Consider the following 23,279-nt stretch of genomic DNA (forward strand, 5'->3'; position numbering starts at 1 on the left):
GCATTAATCTGACGTAATTAATCCTAACCATTCGATGTGAAATATATAATGAAACCATCTTTGGTACAAGATGGTCACAATCAATCTTGACCATTGGATGTGAAATTGGATGGCTGTATTTATTTTGTTGACCAAGCTCAAAGTACAAAATAATTTTTTTCGTGCTTTGTGGCACAACATTGTGACCTCCTTATACCAAAAATAAATGGTCTCATTGTATACAATCTAAAACAAATTTAGTAAAAAGGTCAAACAAGATTGTTGGAAAGAGAGAACGAAAGCCTACACAACATATCAAAGTACACTCTTTACACATGCCACCAATGGACTTTCAACCGTGCATCAAATTTAATATCAAGAAATAAATATCAAGAAAAAATTGAGATGAATATATTAAACAGATATACATGCCTTTTTAGCCTGGAACACATATCCCACAAGTCTTACTTAGAAAAGAAAATTACCCTCCTTCCTTCGGGGAATCAGATCCCAATCACCAATCACTAAGACTCATATATAATGCTTCTCTCTTCCATCCTAATTGTAGACCGGTTCTATAGTGCGCCATAGCAATGCTTCTCACAGTTACTCATAAGGGTTCCGGAAATTTTTAAGGAGCTCAGGGATATCATAACCAAGCATATCATCAACATTTTGTATCATCTTGGGCCTGAGCTTCTCAAACTTATCGATGCTATACCCACTCAAAACCTCCTTGAAATGCTCCACATTAGGGAAGTCCCCAGCTGGAAGATGGTGCTCTCGCTGCACCTGCTCCAGTAAAAAACTAGAAGGATCAATCATCACATCCAGCAAGGTTAAGTATACAACAGTCCACATGGTTTATGATGAAGCTGCATCCATCACTCCCACTGATGGATAGTTGGAGATTAACTTACCTGGTGGATGTCCTGGAGCCGGTTAATCTTCAACCATCAGTCATTGGAAGAGGATGGTGAACATATCCAAGGATATTAGATTAAGTAAATGCTCCAAAACAATAAGATTTTGAAATCGCAAACTACATTCATGAAAGCTTCATGATGGAAGCCTTATGGAATCAACAATATTTTTAGATAGGCAACCTTTTTAGATAGGCAAGCTGGGGGTGGATACAGCGAGTTTTTGATACACAAAAACCAACATTCATGCAATCTGACCGTTCATATCTAACTTCTTTTTTTCTCAACACAGATATTGCTCGTTGTATATACAAATAATAGAGTTTGCATAGAGAAGACATTTCTTTTCAAAAGGAAAGATCAAAAAAAAAATTATATAATTCTATTGGATGCCGATTATCTGTATGCCGACCAAAAAAACGTTATGTCAACATAGCACATTATATCTTCACAAATCTGAGGAAAGCACAATGACTACTAGATGTTAACAGCAGTTACTGAACATATATTTCGCTGCAAGCTAGTTTTTGCAAACATGTCGCACAAAAAGCTAAAGGTAAAATTAAAAAAGTTAAAAATGATAACGAAAACTGAGATGAGACTCAAGATAAGAAAGTGGATAGATACAAAGCTCTTCAAAGTTGGTGATGTAGAGTTTGACCAGCCAAATGACTCCATGTAGCAGTAGACGGAAAGTTAAAATATTTTACAGCATAAAAGAAGGGGTAACAGCTGGAAATCCTGGGATGTGGCAGAAGGATCTGGTAACAATAATAATTGGCAGTTACGTTAAAAAAGGAGAAAATACAGGGGAGAATGACTTGCAATATAGGATAAATTTGGACACACAGAAGATTGATTGCCTGGGAACGATCAGCTTATGGAGGTAACCTTGCAGGGTGGTGCGAAGCACTGCAAACAGGAGGTAAAGGACATGAAGCGCTATTAAGATCTCCTTTCAGAAAGAATGGGAAAGTCTCGACTCACAAGACAGGGACCATAGAAAGCTTTTAACAGGTATCCTTTCTGACATCATTGGGCTCACCCACGTGAATAGACATCACTGGAGTTACTCACGTGGACAGAGAAGAAATCTAAGAACTCGAACAACAGAAGAAAAGCTTATATAACTGGTGGTAACAACAAGAAAACCCAAGTTGATAAGCTAAAGGAATCAATTGCATGAATAAGAGCACAAGATTCAGAAATGGATTCAAAACCATTGGGCGAATAACAAAAACAGATCAAAGTTTCTCTATCCTTTTTTAATGAGTATCATTAAAAGAAAATTCATAACCATAATTCTGATTTAGAGATCAATTTGGAGAGGGAGTAAAAATTCAATGCGACTGGAACTGGCCAGGGTTTTTCATTTGTGGAAGATACAACAGATTGTTGGGAAAAGGTCTCCTATAGGTCAATTTACAATATCAGCAAAAGTAAAGATTGACCCAATTCCATATTGTTGACAATGGTCTAATAGATAAAAACCTTCAAATGAATATTGGGCAGAGAGTCACAGGCTTTAAAATAAACATGGAAAAATCCACGATGATTGGGGTTGCCATGTCCCAAACTGCAACTAGAGCTCTCATCCCAGAGTGGGAGTGTAAAGTGGAAGACCTCCCTACAAGCTACCTCGGTATGCCTTTGGGACTATGAAAACCTAAAAAGAGGCTGTGGTTCCACATCATAGATAAAGTTGACTGTCGCCTAGCAGGGTGGAAAGGCAGATACTTGTCCTTTGTAGGAACGACTACGCTTATCAAGGCCACCCTGGCCAACGCCCCGGTTTACCTTATGTCCCTCTTCCACATGCCCGCGTCGGTCGCCAACCATCTTGAACAACTGATGAGAAACTTCCTCTTGTCCGGGGGCGCTGAACAGAAAAAATTCCATCTATCTTGGGAAAAGGTATGTCAACCGAAGCACCTTGGTGGGCATGGGATTCGGATCTTGAGGCAAAAGAACACAGCCCTACTTGGAAAATGGTGGTGGCGACTTGCAACCCAGAACAACTTGCTCTGGTCTCAAGTCATCTGCAGCAAATACAAAATCCCCTCTAACACCTGGCTACCAGAAGGGAGAACACATAGCAGGCCTTCAAAGACCTGGTAGTCTTTCTTATCTTCTCTATCCCTATTCCAGAATAACATCCGCTTCCATCCTAGCGGAGGCGAAAGAGTGTGATTTTGGTCATACCTATGGGTGGGTCACACTCCCTTAAGGGACTTGTATCCGTATCTTTTATCTTATCCACCAACCAATCTTCCTTGGTTGCCGACGAGATGACCGTCACCGGTAACCGTAGGGTCTGAAACCCTTCCTTCAGATGCCCCCTCTTAGATACCGAAACTTTGGAGTTTGTCCTTTGTCCTCTTTATTGCACTCAACCTTCCTCGCCATATCTAGTTCTGACAGCCTGGTGTGGACCCCTTCCCTTTCGGGTTTTCTCTCGGTTGCCTCCTACAAAAAACTCTTGCAAACCCCGACCTTTCCCCACTTCCCGATGTCTGTGGTCTCTAAGGTGTGGTCATCGATAGCTCCACCAAAGTCCAAGCCTTCGTGCTTTGAAAAATATCTTACTGTGGACCAGCTACAACGGAGGCAAATCCCCATTCTAAATCGCTGCGTCATGTGTCTCTGCGAAGAAAAGAGCAACCCTCACCTCTTCATCCACTGTAACCTAGCCTTCAACTTGTGAAGTAGAATAAGTCGGCTCTTTGGCCTTTCCTAGATTACTCCTGCTAACCTACCAGCCCTCCTTAAATTCTCGTTGGACTCTCCTTGGCCAAAGGCAGGTAGGCTCTTATGGTGGGTGGGCCTCCATAACAGCAACAATTTGGGTCATATGGACCGGGAGAAACTCAAGAATCTTCCGAGGAACCAAGTGCGAAGGTTTGACACTCTTCCACAAAATTACTTCCCAGGTTATCTTCTGGGCTTCTAACCACATGGTTTTCAAAGGCATCTCGGCTTTGACTTTTTTGCAAAATTGGGAAGCAGTCCTCCACTTCCGCTCCCCTCGGGCTGCACACGCTAATAACTAGTCCCCACCATTGGAAGGCCTTATTAAACTCAATTTTGATGGGTGCTCCTTAGGTAACCCTGTACCAACAGGAGTGGGAGGGGTTTCAGAGACCACCACGGCAATATCCTAGCCTCTTTTTCCAAGAACATTGGCCACGCCGACTCCAGTTCACCGAGTCTATGGCACTCCTTTTGGGACTCATATTGTTCAACCACTTGTGGGGTCAACCACTGATTGTTGAGGGAGATGCCCAAAATATAATTACTTGGACTACTGTTCTTGCTCCTCGCCCCGGGTATCTTGCTTCGATTTATGATGAGATAATGCATATTTGCAAGGATACAACCATCTTATGGACACATACCTGTAGGATGTCGCCTTGGCAAACCAAATGGCTAAGGAAGGCGCACTCTCAAGCACATGAGAAACTAGATTTTTTTGACCAACTGCCGTTCTTCAGGTCTCCCACAATGTTTTGGACTATCTGGATCATCGCCTCCTCTTTTTTGTAATCCTTGTAATGGGCATTACTTATAAGCCACACCCATTTTTTTCTACAGGATCTCTCTTTGAGGAGCCTAACTTTTTTTGCTGAGAGACCCTGTCTGTGGTTTGCCTCGATGACCTACTGTAATACTTTCCTTACTTTAATACCATAGTTAACAACATCAAAAAAAATAGGCAGAGTCAAGGAAATATAAGCACATTGCATATTGCTCAGAAATGTTCAAAACGTCGTCTACCTGGCGGCCATGGCAACCAGGGAATAAAATGAATAATAGAGGGCAAGGTGGGTGCAATGGCTGGGAGGGGGGAAGAGGCCCTCAGCCAAGGGCAAAACTGTCATTTTTCCCCATGAAAAGGGGATAGAAGGGCTTTGGGGGCATTCACCCCCCCCCCCCAAAAAAAATAAATAAATAAATAATAAAAAAAAAACCTTTTGTTCCTTCTTGAGAGAGAAAAACACCCTAAATTTTGCATATTTGATTTTTTCTCAAGATAGAAATTTTTTTCAAAGTTCTTGAGCTCTTGTAAAATCCAAAGTTAATGTAAATAGTAACATATATTTTTGGGGCTAGGAATGGTTACGAATGAGGTCTTTTGGCAACCAATGGTGACCGATTCAAGCCTGTTGATTTGATTTTAAAATGGTTAGTGTATTACAATATTTGAATTAGGATTTGGTGATTTTTTTTTTTGTTGGCAAGAAACAAATTTTTAAACATTGTTGGTCAGCATAATTGCTCTACATTTGACACAGAGTTTTAATGACCACGATCCACTATGGGTATGGCCCTTAGAGCAGAATGGCAGGCCAGGATTCGTGTAGGCGACACCAATTAGTTAGGAAAAGGCTTCAACGATGATGATGATGATGATAATGATCCACTAGGGTTATTGAACATATTTTGGAAACTCACTTCTTTCATGGTTCAATAAGAAGGTTGATATTATCTCCACTTTAGTGCTAAATCAGAATACAACGACCTGCATTAAGATAGTATAGATTCATGTAATATTGGTAGATTTGAGAGGTTCAAAGTTTAGTTCATACACCTCTTCATTTTAATAAGATCAATGACACTTATCTAATTGGTCTAAGAAGGGTAAGGACCCTAAACTTTCCCTTAACACGTCCCATGCTCGAGTCAAGGGGCTGGGTTGTGTTACGTAGGCAGCCAGCGTAAATTTTTCCCAAAACTTATCATGAATCCTAAACCTATAGTATCTGCTTATGCTAGGGCTTTCCCCAGAAGCGACACACCATACCGAAACCCAGGCACAATGAGAAATGAGCAAGGGTTAGCTAGGTCGTTCTCCAGAAGCGACGCGTTAAACCGAAACCTAAGTACAATGAGAAATGAGCAAGGTTACCTAAGGCGTTCCCCAAAAGCAATGCGCTACAGCACCGCCCGGTTGGGATGAAATATAAGCAAGGGCTCTTACGACATTATGGACGAGCGCAGGTAAAGAAGCTAGTCTAAGATAATAGGATTCATTTAGCCACAAGGAATGTAGGAACGCTTACAGGTAAGAGTATGGAGTTAGTGGATACAATGAAACGAACGAGAGTAAACATAACCTATCTACAGGAAACTAATGGAAAAGAGAAAAACTAAACAAATAAATTGGTATAAACTTAGGTATACAAAAAAAGATAATAATAGTAATGGGGTAAGTATAATAGTAGACAAAGATTTAAAAGATATAGTAGTTAATATCAAAAGAATAGGTGATAGGCTCCTATTAATTAAATTTGTATTAGGGTAGAGATAATTAATGTAATTAGTTCTTATGCACCACAAGTAGGATTAGATGCTAGAATTAAGAGAATTTTGGGAAGACATTGATGGAATAGTCTAAGACATACCAAATGGAGAGATGACTTTTTAAGAAGGTACTTAAATGGTCATGTAGGGATAGATAGTAGAGGATATAAAGGGGTACATGGGGGATATTGGATTGGGGAAAGAAATGAGATGGGTGAGGCTATTCTAGATTTTGTTGTGGCCTACAACTTAGCAATAGCAAACATTACTTTAAAAAGTGAGATGAACATTTAATAACCTATAAAAGAAGATCACATAAAAGCTAGATAAACTTCTTCCTAGTTAAGAAGGTAGATCGACCATCATGTAGTGACTGCAAGGTTATCCCATGAGAGAGTTTGACTATCCAACATAGGCTCGTAATTATGAACGATTGCATAAAGACATAGAAGACGGGTGAAAGTAATGGGTGTCCAAGAACTAAGTGGTAGAATTTAAAAAATGAGAAAATAGACTAATTTAGGGATAAATTAGTTAAATACGGAAAATAAAACTCTGAACATGATGTCAATGTTATGTGGAATGAGATAGCTGACTTTATTAAGAAAGTGGCAAAAGAAGTTTTACGAAAATAAAGAGGAAAATAAATTCTGATAAGAAAACTTGGTGGTGGAATGATGAGGTTCAAAAAGCCATTAGCGAAAAACAATCATATTATAAAACTTGGCAATGTAATAGAAACGATCAAAACTTAGAAGAATATAAATGTGCTAAGAAAATGCTAAACAAATAGTAAGGCTAAACTTAAGGCATATGATAATCTATACAGTAAAATGGGAACAAGGAAAGGTGAAAAAGATGTCTTCCAATTAGCAAAAATGAGAGAAAAAGCATAAAGATCTAGACCATATTAAATACATTAAGAGTGAGGATCACAGGATCTTGCTGAAGGATGCAGAGGTCAACGAAAGATGGAAAGTTTATTTTTAAAAATTATTAAATAACAAACACAATGAAAACATAGTGGTAGAAGGAACCGTGAGTATAAATGAGGGAGGAGATCATAGATGCATTTGTAGGATTAGAATATCGGAAGTGGAAGAAGCTTTGAAAACGATAAGATAAGAAAGACTTTAGGGCCAGATGATATCCCAATAGAGGTTTGGAAGTGCATGGGGGAGATTGACATTGACTGGATAACGAAGTTGTCCAATGAGGTGTTGAGAACAAAGAAAATGTCAAACGAATGGTGAAAAAGTATCGTGGTACCTATTTACAAGAACAAAAGAGACATACAGAATTATGCAAACTATCGAGGGATCAAGCTTATGAGTCATACTATGAAGCTCTGGGAGAGAGTAACTGAGCAATGACTAAAGCATGAAATGCGTGTATCTGAAAACCAATTCGGTTTTATGTCAAGTAGGTCAACAACCGAGCCTATTTTCCTAATTAGACAACTGATCGAGGTTTAGGGCGAAGGAAAAAGACCTCCACATGGGTTTTATTGATCTAGAGAAAGCTTATGATAGAATATCTTAAGATTTGATTTGGTGGGTGTTGGAAAAGAAAGGAGTCTCTAGACACTACATCGACTTGGTGAGAGATATGTACAATGGAGCACTAACCAGTGTACAAAGACCTAGTGGAGCGACAAGTGAGTTTTCAGTGACACTAAATCTACATCAAGGGTCAGCATTGAGCCCAAACCTCTTTGTCTTAGTTATGGACGACTTAACTAGGCACCTACAGGATGAGGTACTGTAGTGCATGTTGTTCGCAGATGACATAGTTTGATCGATGAGACCCGTAACAGCATCAACACAAAGTTAGAACTTTGGAGGGATGCATTAGAAGCTAAAGGTTTTAAAATTAATCAGACTAAGACAGAGTATATGGAATACAAGTTCAGTAATAATAGGAGTAGAGACGAAGAAGTAGTTAAGATTGACGGCCAAGAAATACCAAAAAGACCGTACTTTCGATATCTTGGGTCGACAATCAAGAAAAATGGAGAGATTGAGGAAGATGATGCACACATAATTAGAGCTGGGTGGGCGAAGTGGAGATGTGCAACCGGAATTTTATATGATCGCCGCATACCGATGAGCTGAAGGGCAAGTTCTATAGGACAATTGTGAGACTATCTTTGCTCTATGGGGTGGAATGTTGGCCAGACAAAAAGCAATATACCTATAGAATAAGCGTAGCGGAGATGAGGATGTTGAGATGGATGAGTGGCAAGACAAGAAGAGATAGAATTCGAAATGAATCCATTCGGAAAAGTTTAGTTGCCACATCAATAGGCGATAAGATGAGAAAGTAGATTTAGGTAGGTTAGCCAGGTGTGGTGCGGATTTAATACCGCACCTTTTAAGAGGTGCGAGTTAGTTCAAGTTGAAGGCTCAAAAAGGGCAAGGAGTAAGCCCAAAAAGACATGGTTGGAAGTAGTGAGAAAAGATATGGGGACTTATGGCCTCATTGAGGGTATGGTCCTTAATAGAGCAGAATGGCGGACCAAGATTCTTGTAGTTGACCCCAATTAATTAGGAAAGGGAAAGGTTTCTATACTTCCCCTCCAACATAGAAGATCTATGCTTCATCTATCATCCAGCCTTCGAATTTTGATCAAGAGAGCCACTCACCGTTTGATCTTAGATCCGACATATCAAAGTATTTTATTCTTAGTTTTTTTTTAATACATAATGTATGAATATGAAATTAGGTACGTGCCATCTTCTCATTGGGGAGCACATATAAAAAATATTAAGAATAATTTTTTGATAAAATATAATGACCAAAATACCCCTTAAAAATTTCTGGGGTATTTTGGTCATTTAATTTTATTGAAAATATCTTTTTTATATTTTTCGCTAGTGCTAGTTTAATAGAGGATTGGACATACAAAATTTGGTGTCAAAACAAATAGAAAAAAATTAAAAATAAAATAGTGTAGAGACGTAACATTGTGATTGGGGCAATCTTAACCCTCCATTCAAAATGGACGGTTGGATAAGGGAAAGTATATAAGTTTTATGTTGTAGGGAAAGCATAGAAAGCTTGCCCATTAGGAAAAGGCTATAATGATAATGATAATGATAATGAATGACACTCGATGGTAGGATGAAGAATATTGAAAGTAGCTCCAGTTATAAACTGAAGTTTGCTTTATGGAGTGTCTTGTATTCTTTAAATTCCTGCTTCAAAACATTTTTGCACATTTCTGCATACTATATATGATGCCTATAACAGGTAATTGGTCCTTTGACATGAGTATGATAATGCACAATCAATCATAGGTACACATTTTTTTAATACACAACCTTAGAATCCTATCCGAAACAGTCAGCATTAGTCATTACAGTTTATTTTATTTTTTTGAGAAAATTTTTAATTAAAGAGAAATAATTATGAAGACCAAATTGCAAGCATGACATACACGAGCTATCAAATTTGTAATTAAATATCACAGTATTTTGTCAATTACAAAAAGATTTCCACATGTGAACTATCCTGATGTTCAAGTCTTACAGAAGCTAACCAAGAATTAGTAGAACAAAACCTGTAATGCAAACATGAAAAGCATACATTCACATCTCGATCTTTGGAAACAAAAAGCTCTAAGAAATCCAGATTACGCTTTTATAATATGATGATCAATGATTTTCTTGCTTTACAGAGAACTTGGAGAAATCTAGGTAGGCTTCTGTAATAATGGAATACAACACAAGAAGCAATTCCTATCATAATTACTTGGAAGTGGAGAATGCACCAAACATATGGTTCTTCTCCTATGGAACGACTGATTGTGAATAACAAATATTCCTCATATGTCATGGACATATATGCAACGGAAATATCTAAAGAATATCATCTCCTTGTCACAAACAAATGGGAGTGATTAATCTTGCACGGTCAGCTTCAGGGGTTTTGAAGAAGTATATCCAAGGAGATCATAGCCGACATACACTTTTATTAAAGGGCACATCTATAAGAAGTACTTTAGTATTTACTCTATTTTCTGTAAGTATAGTGATCTTTGTTTTATACCGCTGATATATACCTCTTAGAAGTTATTATTTTATCTTATAAAATTCCAAAAGAAAAAGAAAGAAATGGCATCTGATATCAATAAATAGAGATTAAGAAAGAGCGTATCAACCATGAAGTAAGGTTCTGACCACATTGTATTGACTTCCGTAAGTACATGGGATCAGAAGGGAAAACATTATGCAAGGAGAATATCTGATATTTTCATGGCAACTATCAAAGCACAGTAATGCCAACTCTTTTCAGTAAAACACAATCAAAGACATCACAGAACAGAAATGCTAGAAAACAAAATGTATAAGAGCAGCTATTCTATGTGTATGAATATCTGTGTGCATGTGTGCATTTGTATATATTGGGTGGGGGCGGGGGAGACCTTAGCAAATTCATCTTCCAAATTATCAATGAGACGCTGTTGAGTCTTTGCTTTGCCTAGCATGGCAGGCATCTCCTTCCTAAGATGACTGATAATATAGGAATGAATCTTGGCAGCTCTAGCACGCTTTACAAATTCATTTATCTGCATACCAGAACATGCAAAATCAACCATTGAGCTGCGAAGAAAATCCACAAGAAAAACAGATCTTCTGAGAAAGATCAAAATGAGAGTTCAGCTAAGAAGAAAACATACACGTCGATCACAAGCTTTTTTAGGAATATCTTTCAAATCAGATAGAAGATCCTCCTGTTCTTTCTCAAACAGCTCTTTTCCAATTGGACCAATGGCTCCTTCATTTATGGGCTTATCATTGAATGAACTGCCAGAAATAATTGTTCGTTAATGGCTGCTTATGCGGAATGAACTAAAGTTTCGACATTAGTTTGCCTTTATTAAAGGGGCCACATTTCTGATACAACCAAAAAAAAAAAGTATAGGAAAAGCTCGTATGAAAGTTCAAATGAAAAAAGGAGATGCAGGCCGCATATCCACAGAAAAGAATGCATATACTTAGCTCAGAACTCTAGAGTCAAATTTAGGGAAAACTCCTTAAAAAATATGGCCTTAAAGATTCTAAGTGAATTTGGTTTCATCCTCATAAGCTATGGGTGTCAAGGTTCACAGCAAACCTTTGTTTCCAAAATAACAAAATAAATCAAATGTTTTTTGAGCATGCTAACATATTAATAAACCGAAAGTGTCCCACATAGATCATCATACTGAAGTCCAGCCATTAATTCAAAATCAAAGCAACCAACTAAATCAATTGCTGACATCTGCTAGCACAAGACATATCCCATGACCCAAAGCATTGAAATATATATCATACAAGAAAACAAGAGAAACTTGAAGTCTGTGAAGATACCCAATATAAACTCGATTAACCTCCGGAGTGTTCAAGACCTTCCCGAGTGACCACATCAATGCTCCATATACTCTCATCAGCTACAATATAAAGCCGAACAGAAGCATACAATTTAATCATCTCCATAAATACCAAGAGATATTCAAAAAAATGTCAAGTTCATATGATTTAATAGCTGAAAAAATTGGGTTGTTTACCTGCTGAGTGTCAACCTGATCTGCCTTATTAAGAACCACACGTATCTTGTCATCATGGCCACGTAGAGATCCAATCACACGCTTGAACTCGTCACTGATATCAAGTTTGTGTGGATCAAATAACAAAAGAATAAGGTCACATTTTGCTGCAAACCATGACGTAACACCAGTGAAATCATAGCTGCGTTGGGTCCGCTGTTTTTCTCCAGAGAGAACTCCAGGAGTGTCAACAAATGTAATATGCTCCAGCAGCTTCACACATGACAAGGAAACCAACAAGTTTGAGTTCCACAAAAGCAATAAATAATCCAACATTTAAATTCACAAGTATTACATGCTATCTTACTGGATGTGGCATTTGTGAGCACTCAAATTTTGATAAGAAAGCAGATCCAAATGTTGTGAGACCACTGAAAGGCATGTCTGCTTGCACTGCAATTGTATTACCAGGTATGCTCCGTTCATCAGGCCCTGACTACAAAAGGAACGAAAAACTAATCAAAGATGGTAACATAAATCCTCCTAAGAGTGAAATCTGCAAGCACATTACGAACAAAAAATTACAAACATTTTCCCATGAAGCCACACGAAATACAAGGTAACACTAATCAAGGAAAGAAAACCACATTAGATTAGAGGAACTAATAAAAAATTATAACAAAATATTATGCATAAAAAAGTAAAAGCATGATAAAATCAAATCCCAACAAGTTATTGCATCTCTTCTTAATGCAATGAAGATGAGGGAGATGGAAGGCACTTGAAGCAGGGAGGATGGAGGGAAGATGGGAAAGGAATAATTAAAATAATTATAATAATAACAATAATAATAATAATAATAATAGTAGTAGTAGTAGTTAAGCGATGCAAGATTAACCCTCTCTCAAGGTCTGCAAGGAGTCCACCGCAAAAATCTCTTCAAATGATCCAAAAAACTCTTTTCTCTTCCAAAATAACCAAGTTCGACGTCCTTCCCTTCAAATACAACTAAAAAAGATATAAAAATAAAATTGAAAACCGACAAAAATCCCTCTCTCCGACATTTTCGCCTTGGATTTAGGAAGCTCTCACCTAAGCCACGCACCACCCTTATCCACTTCTCCCCCATAACCTCTTTAAAATGTCCTCATCTTTGAAAAAAATAAATTTTCAATTCTACCCCTCAAATCTCTACAACAAAAAAAGACAAATAAAAACTCTAAAGAAAGCTAAAAAGCCAAATAATACCAAAATCCAAAATCTAAAAAATATAAATAAAAAATTAAAAATTAAAAAATCCATTTTTTATTTGCATTATTCTTCTCAGGTTGGAAGAAACTTGACCTCAAACTTGTAGATTTAACATAATCCTCTAATAGTTTTTCCAATAGTAGGTGATGCAGTCCAACCATTCATCAGGGTACTTTTTCTTCTTCAATAAAACAATTGATTCAACACTTTATATCCAGCTTGTAATGGGCATACATGACTTAATCTTGATTTCTCCTTTCTGCTCAAGGAGTTGTATTTCACATACCGCAAGTAGCGTATATTCTTATTCATAATTGATTGTAGAAATTTAAAGCACTTCTAGGTTGTTGTCAACATCTTTCACATTGAGATTTACATGTTATTGTTCTTCTTCCCCCTGTTGCATCCTACTAAATCGATCTTCTAGAACTTGTATTGCTTTGCCCAGGTCTTCTTTGAGCCACTCAAATATTTGGTCTATACGCTCCATAACTGGATGAGTAGTTTGTGATGCATCATGGTATGTGGATCTCAAGTTTTTAATTTCAAGGCTCTGATACCACTAGATGCAACGAGGTACCAATTGATGCAAAGAGAAGCTCTGATACCAACTAATGGAGGGAAGATAGGGCAAAAATAAATAAAATAAAAATAATAATAAAGGGATGAGAGGATATACCCTCTCTTAAGGGTCTACAAGGGAGTCTACCCCAAAGATCTCTTACAAGATCCCAAAAACTTTTTTCTCTTCCAACATAACCAAGTTCTCAAGAAAGGGACGTCCTTCCCTTTAAATACAAGTAAAAGAAAGAATAAAAATAAAATTTAAAAAACCTCAAAAATCCCTCTCTCTCCCACATTTTCCCCTTAGATTTAGAAAGCCCTTACCTAAGTCACGCTACGCCCTTATCTATTTCTTCCCTATAACCTCTTCAGCATATCCTCATCTTTACACAAAATAGATTTTTTACTCCACCCCTCAAATCACTACAATGAAGAATGACCAAAAATAACCCTAAAGAAAGCTAAAAACCCCCAAAACACCAAATTTAAAATCTAGAAAATAAAAATTTAAAATTAAAAAAAAAAAACTTTTATTTTGCATCACTTCTCTACAACCAGAACTAAAAATCATAACCTATGGGTCAGATATAGTCCATCATCCAAAAACAATAGCATTGATTCAATCCCACACCACAACAAAAATGACATCAATTTAATTGTATGTTCCATCTAGCACGTATATCATACAATGCCCTCGGAGAGAATCTTCCGAACTTTACATCCACCCTCTTTCAAGAAATAGTTGCACATCACTATCACAAGTCTTCCTCTCTTATCCCAACTCTGCCTTAAAGCTCCAATCACTTGCATTGACAATCAAAATAAGAGATTTGTGTCCCTCCGAATTTACTTTTATGTCTCTGTTACTCCTACCCATCTCACTTTTTAGTGTCCATTCACGTAATTTCGAACCCACGTACCTTAGACAACTTCTTCCAATCCTATCGCAACAAACAATGCAACCTGAGATAGAGATCTATTATTGGCTGCTAAGACATGGTTATTGTCGAGTTACCTCGCATAGAAAGCCCAATCATTTCAATAGGTCTACAAAACCAAGAATAAAGAAGATGGAACGGTGGGCTGGTATAAACATGCCTCGCTCTCATCCAGTTGCACAAGACAGGTGACAGGATTGATAACAAGAACATTTGCCACACAGCAAAGACATCTGCATTACAAACGCTCTTTACCGATACTTCCATGCAATGTTGGCCCTCACAATAAGATGTGAAGAACATGTTTCTTCCCAAAATTTCAATGGAGAATATGCATCCAACACTGACATATACGCCATCAAACAGGATATTCTTTGAAAAATTCACTCGCTGTACACTCACCAATCGAGTTGATGTTTCCTTGCTTATTTCCACGGATGATATAGACAGTACCGGGAAATGACCAGCAAGCTATTTAGCATCCAATGTCTTGGATGGATTGATCAGCCAAAACAACCAAGGCCTCTTCCTACCATCAAATTTATTCCTGTCTTCCTAAAACTAATCTTACTATGAGATTGGACCTATCTCTTATGATGGTTAAGACTCCAGAGATCGAACCTTTCTTCTTCCTTTCATTTGTGTGTATTCAAGATTACTTTGGGTGTGCAATGAATATTTGATTTTGAGAAAAGAGGCTCCCTTAGTGGTGCAATGGAGAAATTGTCACCTACAGTAATCATTGTGAAATGCATATACCAGTTGTTATGAAAATTTTTAAGTACGAAGATGGTGAGATTTTCATTTTTTAAGTAAAATTAGGCACACAGATATTGTAATATATATTCCTAGCCAAAGTTTAACAATAGGGAAAATATATAATGAGACCATTTACATTTGGTGCATGTGAAATTGGGCGACTGCATTTATTTCTTTGACCAAGCTCAAAGCTCAAAAGAAATTTTCTCCCACTTTGTGACACACCCAAGCTATCAGATTTCACATGGGATAGTTACAAGTAATTGTGACCTCTTTGTACCAAAGGTAAATTCTCTCATTGTATACAATCCCTTAACAATAATTCTAGATCCCTTATCATGGGAGCCGAATCATAGATAGCACATAAGAACATTTTCAAAGGTGAACTAACACGGAGACAACATATTCAAAAAAGAAACATAAAGCCCACATACGTTAACACTTCTAAAAAATAAAAATAAAAAGGCCCACACAAGATAGGAAAGTAAATTGGTAAAAATTGTATCACTGCAACAACATTGATAATTCTATTTTCATCAATTTAGAGCTACAATAAATTTCAATGAACAGACAACTGCTCAAGTGGCATCAAGAGAACATACCATAACAACTACAAAGCGATCCGTTGTTGGCTCTGGTCCAATGTGAGCTCCTACACAACAAGGAAAAAGCAATAAGCATAATGCAGCTTTACATAGACAAATTATTTGTTAAAAATAAGGAACAAATTATTTGTTAAAAATAAGGAAAATTGCCTGTAGTTATGCCTACCAGGATAACTGGACCTAAGTAAATGCTTGATAAATGTGGTTTTTCCAGTAGAGTATTGACCCAAGAGCATAACCATTGGCTTGGCATCAAAGTCACTGTTAGTCTGTAAAACACTAAATGACGTTAATAAAAAATAATAAAACCACCAGCATTCATCTTTAAATCATAAAATAACAATAGCTGCCAAATTTCATGAAAAAAAAAAGTAACCTTAATTTATTATTACCAAATGTACTTCTGAGAAGAAATTCACGTACCATCAGTAACCACATTTGTTGCATATACAGGGACGACATGATTCTTTATGTAATATTCTACTCACCAATAATGGAGAAACAAAATCATTGAATCGGTAGGTCACTTCCAAAGGCTTTAGCTTCTCCAAATATAACCTCTTCAAACCATCAATGATGGATGTCACAGAATTTAAGGGTACCTAGATACGCAAAAGACATTAAAACACAGTTGAAGAAAAGGTATTGTTTGAAAAGTCATAGAAACAAGATAGATGTTAACAATATAAACAATTGCACAATTCTGAAAACGATAAAGTAATGACACCTATTTACTTTATTTATCTTTTATCTAATAATTTCCTGTCCATGTCCCTAGTATCCTATCTAACTTGCTTTTAAGTAGTTTAACAAAAGTATCACAACCACTGCAATACTTTCATCACTGTACATTTTCTAATGTGACCCATCTCCTCCCCAAGATGTCCTTGATCAATCTCAATGAAAAGAGAGCAATGGAATCATGTATCTGTGGCATTTGCATCACAGAGTTCTTGATGTTCGACAATATAATGTTTGTGATTTCTGTGAGAATTGTCAATTGTCAAAACAAGCTAGAAGTCCTACAAGTAGAAGACGGCCTATAGATGATCCTCACTAATCCTCTTTCAATTAAAAATTCAGATGCTTAAAGACCTGCCACTTTGACATCTTGATCCAATTAAAGGTATCATGTGTCATTCATTAATGATAGTCCCATAATTTCATGGTTTCTGGTATGGTTTCCTTTTAGTCAAAGGACAAAACCCCAACCATCTTTACACAATTCTTTCAAAACAATATTGCTCAATTCAATGCTATAGTTGGAATATTTTAATTTATATTATTGATCCATCCAATGTTTTATGAAATGCTTATTGCATTATTAATATTGTCTTCCCACCTGAGTTCTTGATAAGCTATTATCTTTGCAAAAAATAGAAGGTCGCTATCCAGAGTAATTAGCCTGGAAGTCACTAAACAGTGTCCATCAAATGTTTTATGAAATGCTTATTGCATTATTAATATTGTCTTCCCACTTGAGTTCTTGATAAGCTATTATAAGGTCGCTATCCATCTTACATTTCGAGACTTTCGGATATCATCATCATTATCATCATCAGAGCCTTATCCCAACTATATGGGGTCAGCAACTATAATTATATGCCTAAAAATTAGTCAAATTAATTAGCAAAATCCACAAGGTGCATTTTTTGGTACTCACAAACCTGGACGGTTACAAAATGTTATCCACCAAAAAACATTTCATCTTGAAACATCACATGTTTCAGAGCCCCAATAACAGCAAGCAGTGAAGTTGTTTCCAAGCAACTTCTCACTTGTTCAAGACGTGTTATTACTCAACAAGGTGATGAAGGAAAAGCCCTAGGATAAGTACTAAACTACTAACCTACTCAAATTCTTCTTGACTAAAGTATGCCCTTCTGTAAATGAAAAACTACCGCAAGGAAGAGATGAAGAGATAGGATAAAAGAAACCCTCTTGAGGTAAAAAATTCATCAAAAAGAATGTGGTCTTTGGCAATTAAAAAAGGATACCAAGACCTCTATGAACAATGAAAATATGTACTGACTAATGTGCAGGATCGGTATATTAAAAAGGTGCCCATCTCGGATTCAAGGTGGCACCTTGGGAAGCCAGGCCCAGGCACACTGCCCCGGGCTGGCAATGCCTAGCGCTTGGTGCCTAGGCAGGAAGGCCTAACAACACCTAAGGCCTTTTATACACTGTTCCGGATAGCCAATAACATATTCCCTTGCTACAAACTCCCTTTCAAATTAATGGGAAGGAGCTTATAACTATCAATTTGTCGACTAGAAGCTGATGACAGGATCTAATCAAGTATTTAGTACATCTGTCTAACCAACCAATACTTGGAGATGAGAGATACTAGTACAAATATATGAAACCACCAGATTACATGCAAACAGATGCCATTAATTTGTTGGCAAACAAGTAGGGGGGAAAGGGGGAACCCCAACACCATAAAGAAGATTAAAGCAACCAGATGATCTCAATGGACACAAAATTCATATTGTGATATTCAGCTTTTGTGCCATACACGGATGTAACTTCTTACATTACCAAGATATCAACAATTTCTCTCAAGAAAAAGCATTAACCGCTTGTGGCACATCAAGTGGAAGTTAACAGATTCAAAAAAAAAATGTGTTGGCATATCCAGCTGAGTCAGTATTTGCATATGGAATGAGGTTCATAGTAAATGACGGATAAAAGGAACCTTGATCTATAGTACCATCAACAGGCCAATGATCCTTTGATTGAACATCCACTCAGTTCTTACGTTCATCAATTGAAACAAAGACAAAAAATGCATATCCAGAAGCTTCCAAGGAACTAGTCATTGAAAACACTTGGGGTCGATGAAGTTTATGAGATATATCAATGTCAAACTAGCCTTTCCCCAATAATACAAGCTTGTGATTCAATAAGAACAGAATTGTGGTTTAAAAGTATGATGTATGTTCCTTTCCGGAATACAGTTTGACAACCTGCACACCCATAGAAGTATAATGTCTTTAATAGGGAAAAACTCTTGAAAAATATTTCCCATATAATCTCCCCATGAACCTCAGCAGATATTTTTTGAATTTCTTTTTTTTTTTAGCAAGTGATAATTTTGAATTTCTTTCAATAAATTTTAACCATGATATAAAAGGCTTTACAGTATTCAAAACATCATATTTGAATAGTATCAAATACAACCATGTTTCATGAGAAAAATCATCAACTGATGTAACATAATATAAGGAACCACATTTGATACCACATGCCGTTGATCACCATACACTTGAATGACATTATCAGGATAAAGAGCCCAACTACTACTAGAAGGAAATGGTACCATTGTGCATTTGGCTAATCATTTTCACATTAAAAATGAACAGAGAGAGAATGGACTTAGGTGGGCTACCCATGTGTGGCACTGACTAAGTACAACACCTGTTAGGAGGTGTGAGTTAGTTCAAGTGGAAAGATTGAAAAGGACAAGGGGTAGGCCCAAAAGGACATGGTTGGCAGTAGTCCAAAAAGATATGGGGACTTATGGCCTCACTGAGGATATGGCCTTTAATAGCGCAGAATGAAAAACCAGGATTTATGTAGCCGACCCCAATTAATTGAGTAAAGGCTAAAATGATGATGATGAAATTAAAAATGAACAGAATTTCTAGCAAGAGGACCATGTGACCATTAGACCTGATATAAATTAGGGGTAATTTTAAATGAACAAACATATAGGTTTTCCAGAAACAGTCTAGGTTGATCTAAAAATGTTCTCTAGGAAGTTCTCATGATCCAAGAAGAGAAGCATGTCCTAAATATCTACCTTACATGTTTCAATATCTTCTTTTATGTCCCTTATATGCTAAACATTATTATGATCCTATGATTATTCCACATGCATCTACATTCTTGTTAAAGACATTAGCGCTTACATCATAGGTGTGATAATACTATGCCACCCTCAACTTGAGCCTATATAAGTAAACAAGGTACAGTGTCATCCCTGATAACTTGGATGAACAAAATAACAAGTTGTGGCAACAATGGGAAATTGAACAAAAAGACAAGTTGTTCATGAATCATGAATCTGCGATTATAATATAATTTCTATTAACACCTAGGCGCTGGGAGTTTTTTAAGGATAATCAAGACCTAAACAGTACAGAAGGTGGTAATCAATCAATAGTCTAGCAGCAAAGTAAGCACCCCACCCAGTTTCCAATTCCCACCCAACAATACATAATAAAAGCATCTCCAAGCTAATGTGCAATTCTTGCAGTCATCTTAATCTTTTACATTACTTATGTGGTCCAACAAAGATCCCAACTATTGCATAGCCAATCAAGTAAAAGAATGGAAACATTTATGGATGCACCAATAGGATAACAGATAGCCAGTCATTAGAACCTTGCCAAACTCCAGAGGTCACAGCAATGAGCATGGAAACCTGCACACCTTACGGCTCATGGCTATATGAGTGTAACCAAATATTGACACATTGAACCTTAAGAAAATAAAGGAAAACATTCCAAGATATTGAATGAGTACAACATGATATTTACAAAACATTAAAACCAAAGATCATGACATTCACAAAACATAGCCCTACTTAAATCTTGCCTAGAGATGTAGTTATGTTGTCGAAAAACTTATGATTACTTCTTTTTTTTAAAAATCTATTTTCATCCCTAGTTATAAAATTTAAATTTATAAAGCTGGTATAAATCGAACAGATCTATAAACACTTGGAAATCTTAAAAATAGATGGTGCAGAAAACTTGTTACAAGATGCATTAGTTTTAGGACTTAAGATTATTATTTTCTTCCAATCCAAGCATCTCGAGGTAGAAATGATGAATTGGAGGGTTTCCGAACGTTGGAACACTCTATTCTAGAGGATTTTCGAGGTGCACCTTACTTTAATAGTATAGGGTTGACACCTTGTATAAATGTTTTCCTTAAATAAAAGATCCCTCAAGTTTAGGGGAAGTACAATGGCACATGTACAAACTATTATTCCAAAATGAAAGTAGAGGAGGCCCATTTTAAAAACACAGAGCCACTCAATCTAAGATAGATTGAAACCACATAATCATGTACCTTCTTTGCAGACTTTGAAGTGAACCATTGAGCCGATTGTGTTTGCTGCCGAGGTGTTCCTGCACTATTAGCAACAGCATGAATAAGAAAGTAAAGGCATTTTCTTGTCATGCAAAATTCCATCCAAAGTTCCAAACATGAAATTGAGTCATCGTACCATTCAAATCAGATTCGCTCTTTGTTGGTGATGGCTTACCCCTCTAGAAATAAATATTTCAAATACATATTAAGACACCTAAAATATGTCTGAGATAAGAGAAAAGGCTTTTCCTTTTATAGACATGTCAACTAAAAATATTAAGAAAAACTTAGCATCACACTTACAGCTATTAATCCATCTAGACCTTCCATTGGAGGAGGATTCAAGTTCTCCAAGTCTGTTTTCAAATAATTATGACAATAATACATAAGGAATTTTTCAACCATCAAGAATACATGTTTCTCAATTTGTTTATACAAGGTCTAGAATTGTGTTGTGTCAGAAAGTCTAATATGAAATCTCAAGAAAAGAAGAGAGAACAAGAGAACTATAACCTAAAGCAAACTTTACCTGTGCTGGCTAAGACATCAGGAGTTATTTCATGCCCTGATTGTGCCAGTGAAATTAACTGTACCCAAACCAACAATTTACTTGAATCAGGAAAGTCATTAATATAACAACATGTGTATGTGTATAGTTCAACATATGTCTTTGCATATGCGCATACAATATATAGTTCACAAATTCAAGAAGCAGACCTGCATTGCAGTAATAAACTCCTTGAAACCAAGAAATCCCTGGCGCTTCGAATCAGCAATAGCCCATACCTTAAAAAAAAAAAAAAAAAATGTGAAACCTCAACTTATGAAGCATGAGGGGCCAGATATCACCAGATTCTAAATTAAGCTAAACCTAAAAGCCATTCAAAAGTCAGTTTAACAGAAGATGACTACCATACAGCACATACTTTTGACAATTACGTAACTACCAGCTTATAGAAACTGCACTTATACCTGAATGGCATGGATAAAAGTGACACCCAATCTTTTGTTTTTTAAGACAAGGTTACAAATGCACAATCTGATTATTAAAGAATAAGCTTATGTATGTTAAAGATTAACGATAAGAGATATTAATCAAAACTATACTAGCAAGCTCAACACAATCTAATCAATTTGATTTAAATTGGAGTCAACCTGTTCCAAGTCAATGCCATTTTGAATTTCTCATAAAGCCACTATAATGAAATAAAATGGCACAAAGTTCAGCACAATGATCAAGGGTGCATGAGTGAAAAATAACTATCCACCAATTCAGAAAGTTTGAACCTACATCACAAGCAAAACACTAAACAGATGCATAAAAGAAAACAAAAGAGGTGGAAACTTAACCTGCTTCAGCTCTGGTCTCGACAATTTAGACAAAGAGAAGAGTTTAATGGCATCATTTCCAGTGATCCGCGCATCACCATCTGCCCATAACCCACTTTGAGGAGAGAATTAGAACAGAGGGAGAGAGAGAGAGTAAGAATAAGAAGAAGATCATGATGATGATGATGATGAAAGAAACAATGAATCTCTATAAAAATAAATAAAATATTTGAGAGAGTGTGTGTGGATGCATGCGTATGAGAGAGAGGGAAAACTAGAATTGCCAGTTATAGTTCGCAAACAACACCAGGATAAAGCGAGAGCGGGAGAGAGGAGAGAACACTAGAATTTCGAAACATATCACAAATGAGAGAGAGAGATAGACATGATCATTTTGAACAACGAAAGAGAGAGCAAGTGATGGAAAAGTAAAGAGGAGGAGAAAGGAGACCGGAATCAGCATAGTTGAACCACTGCTGATAGATCTTCTGGTGCTCTTTGGAACATGTGCCGACAGGAAGAGAGACGATCTCCATGGAAATGGGCCTCCCTAACTAGAAAAAGCCTCTCTCGCTAACAAAGTCTCTCTATCTAGGGTTCTGATTTATTTCAAAGATTGCACAGGCGGTGGTATGGGAAGAGAAAGACGCTTACAAGCCGGGAAAAACCCCTTCCTCCCCTTTTTGAACTGCTACCTGAACTTGGGTAAATAAAAGGGGTACTTACTAAAACCACTCCATTTGTCCTTCCTAAACACTCTACCCCCACCCTAATCTTTTTCTTACTTCTTTTTATAAAAGACCACATTTTCTTACTAATACCCCCAACTGAAAAATTATTCTTTTTTTGACCAAAATACCCCTTAGTACTATAACGGTACAACCAAATCCTTTGGACGGGCCCAATATAAAACATCACCGGACCGCAGTTATTAGTTGCTGGAAAAATATTACATATCGGACTGCTATTCACAACTACTGGAGTGCTTAGTAGA

The 23,279-nt window shown here is 36.9% G+C and overlaps 1 protein-coding gene across 1 annotated transcript; it reads right to left on the minus strand.

The window, feature by feature from the left end:
- Positions 1–326: 326 nt before the first annotated feature.
- On the minus strand, positions 327–22,982 carry LOC18424882 (EH domain-containing protein 1). The gene is made up of 16 exons (XM_006829454.4): positions 22,737–22,982; positions 22,307–22,386; positions 21,674–21,742; positions 21,486–21,543; positions 21,260–21,312; positions 21,093–21,135; positions 20,936–20,994; positions 16,339–16,452; positions 16,017–16,119; positions 15,848–15,897; positions 12,101–12,229; positions 11,755–12,006; positions 11,558–11,637; positions 10,885–11,011; positions 10,630–10,773; positions 327–771 (listed from the first exon to the last, which is right to left on the minus strand). The coding sequence occupies exons 1-16, from the start codon at positions 22,819–22,821 to the stop codon at positions 586–588; spliced, it is 1,632 nt and encodes a 543-aa protein (XP_006829517.1). The 5' UTR covers positions 22,822–22,982; the 3' UTR covers positions 327–585.
- Between the last annotated feature and the right edge of the window lie 297 nt (positions 22,983–23,279).

The sequence above is a fragment of the Amborella trichopoda genome, chromosome 10 (genome assembly GCF_054954075.1).
Source record: "Amborella trichopoda isolate Santa Cruz 75 chromosome 10, AtrichopodaSantaCruz75HAP2 v2.0, whole genome shotgun sequence".
Lineage (NCBI taxonomy): Eukaryota > Viridiplantae > Streptophyta > Magnoliopsida > Amborellales > Amborellaceae > Amborella > Amborella trichopoda.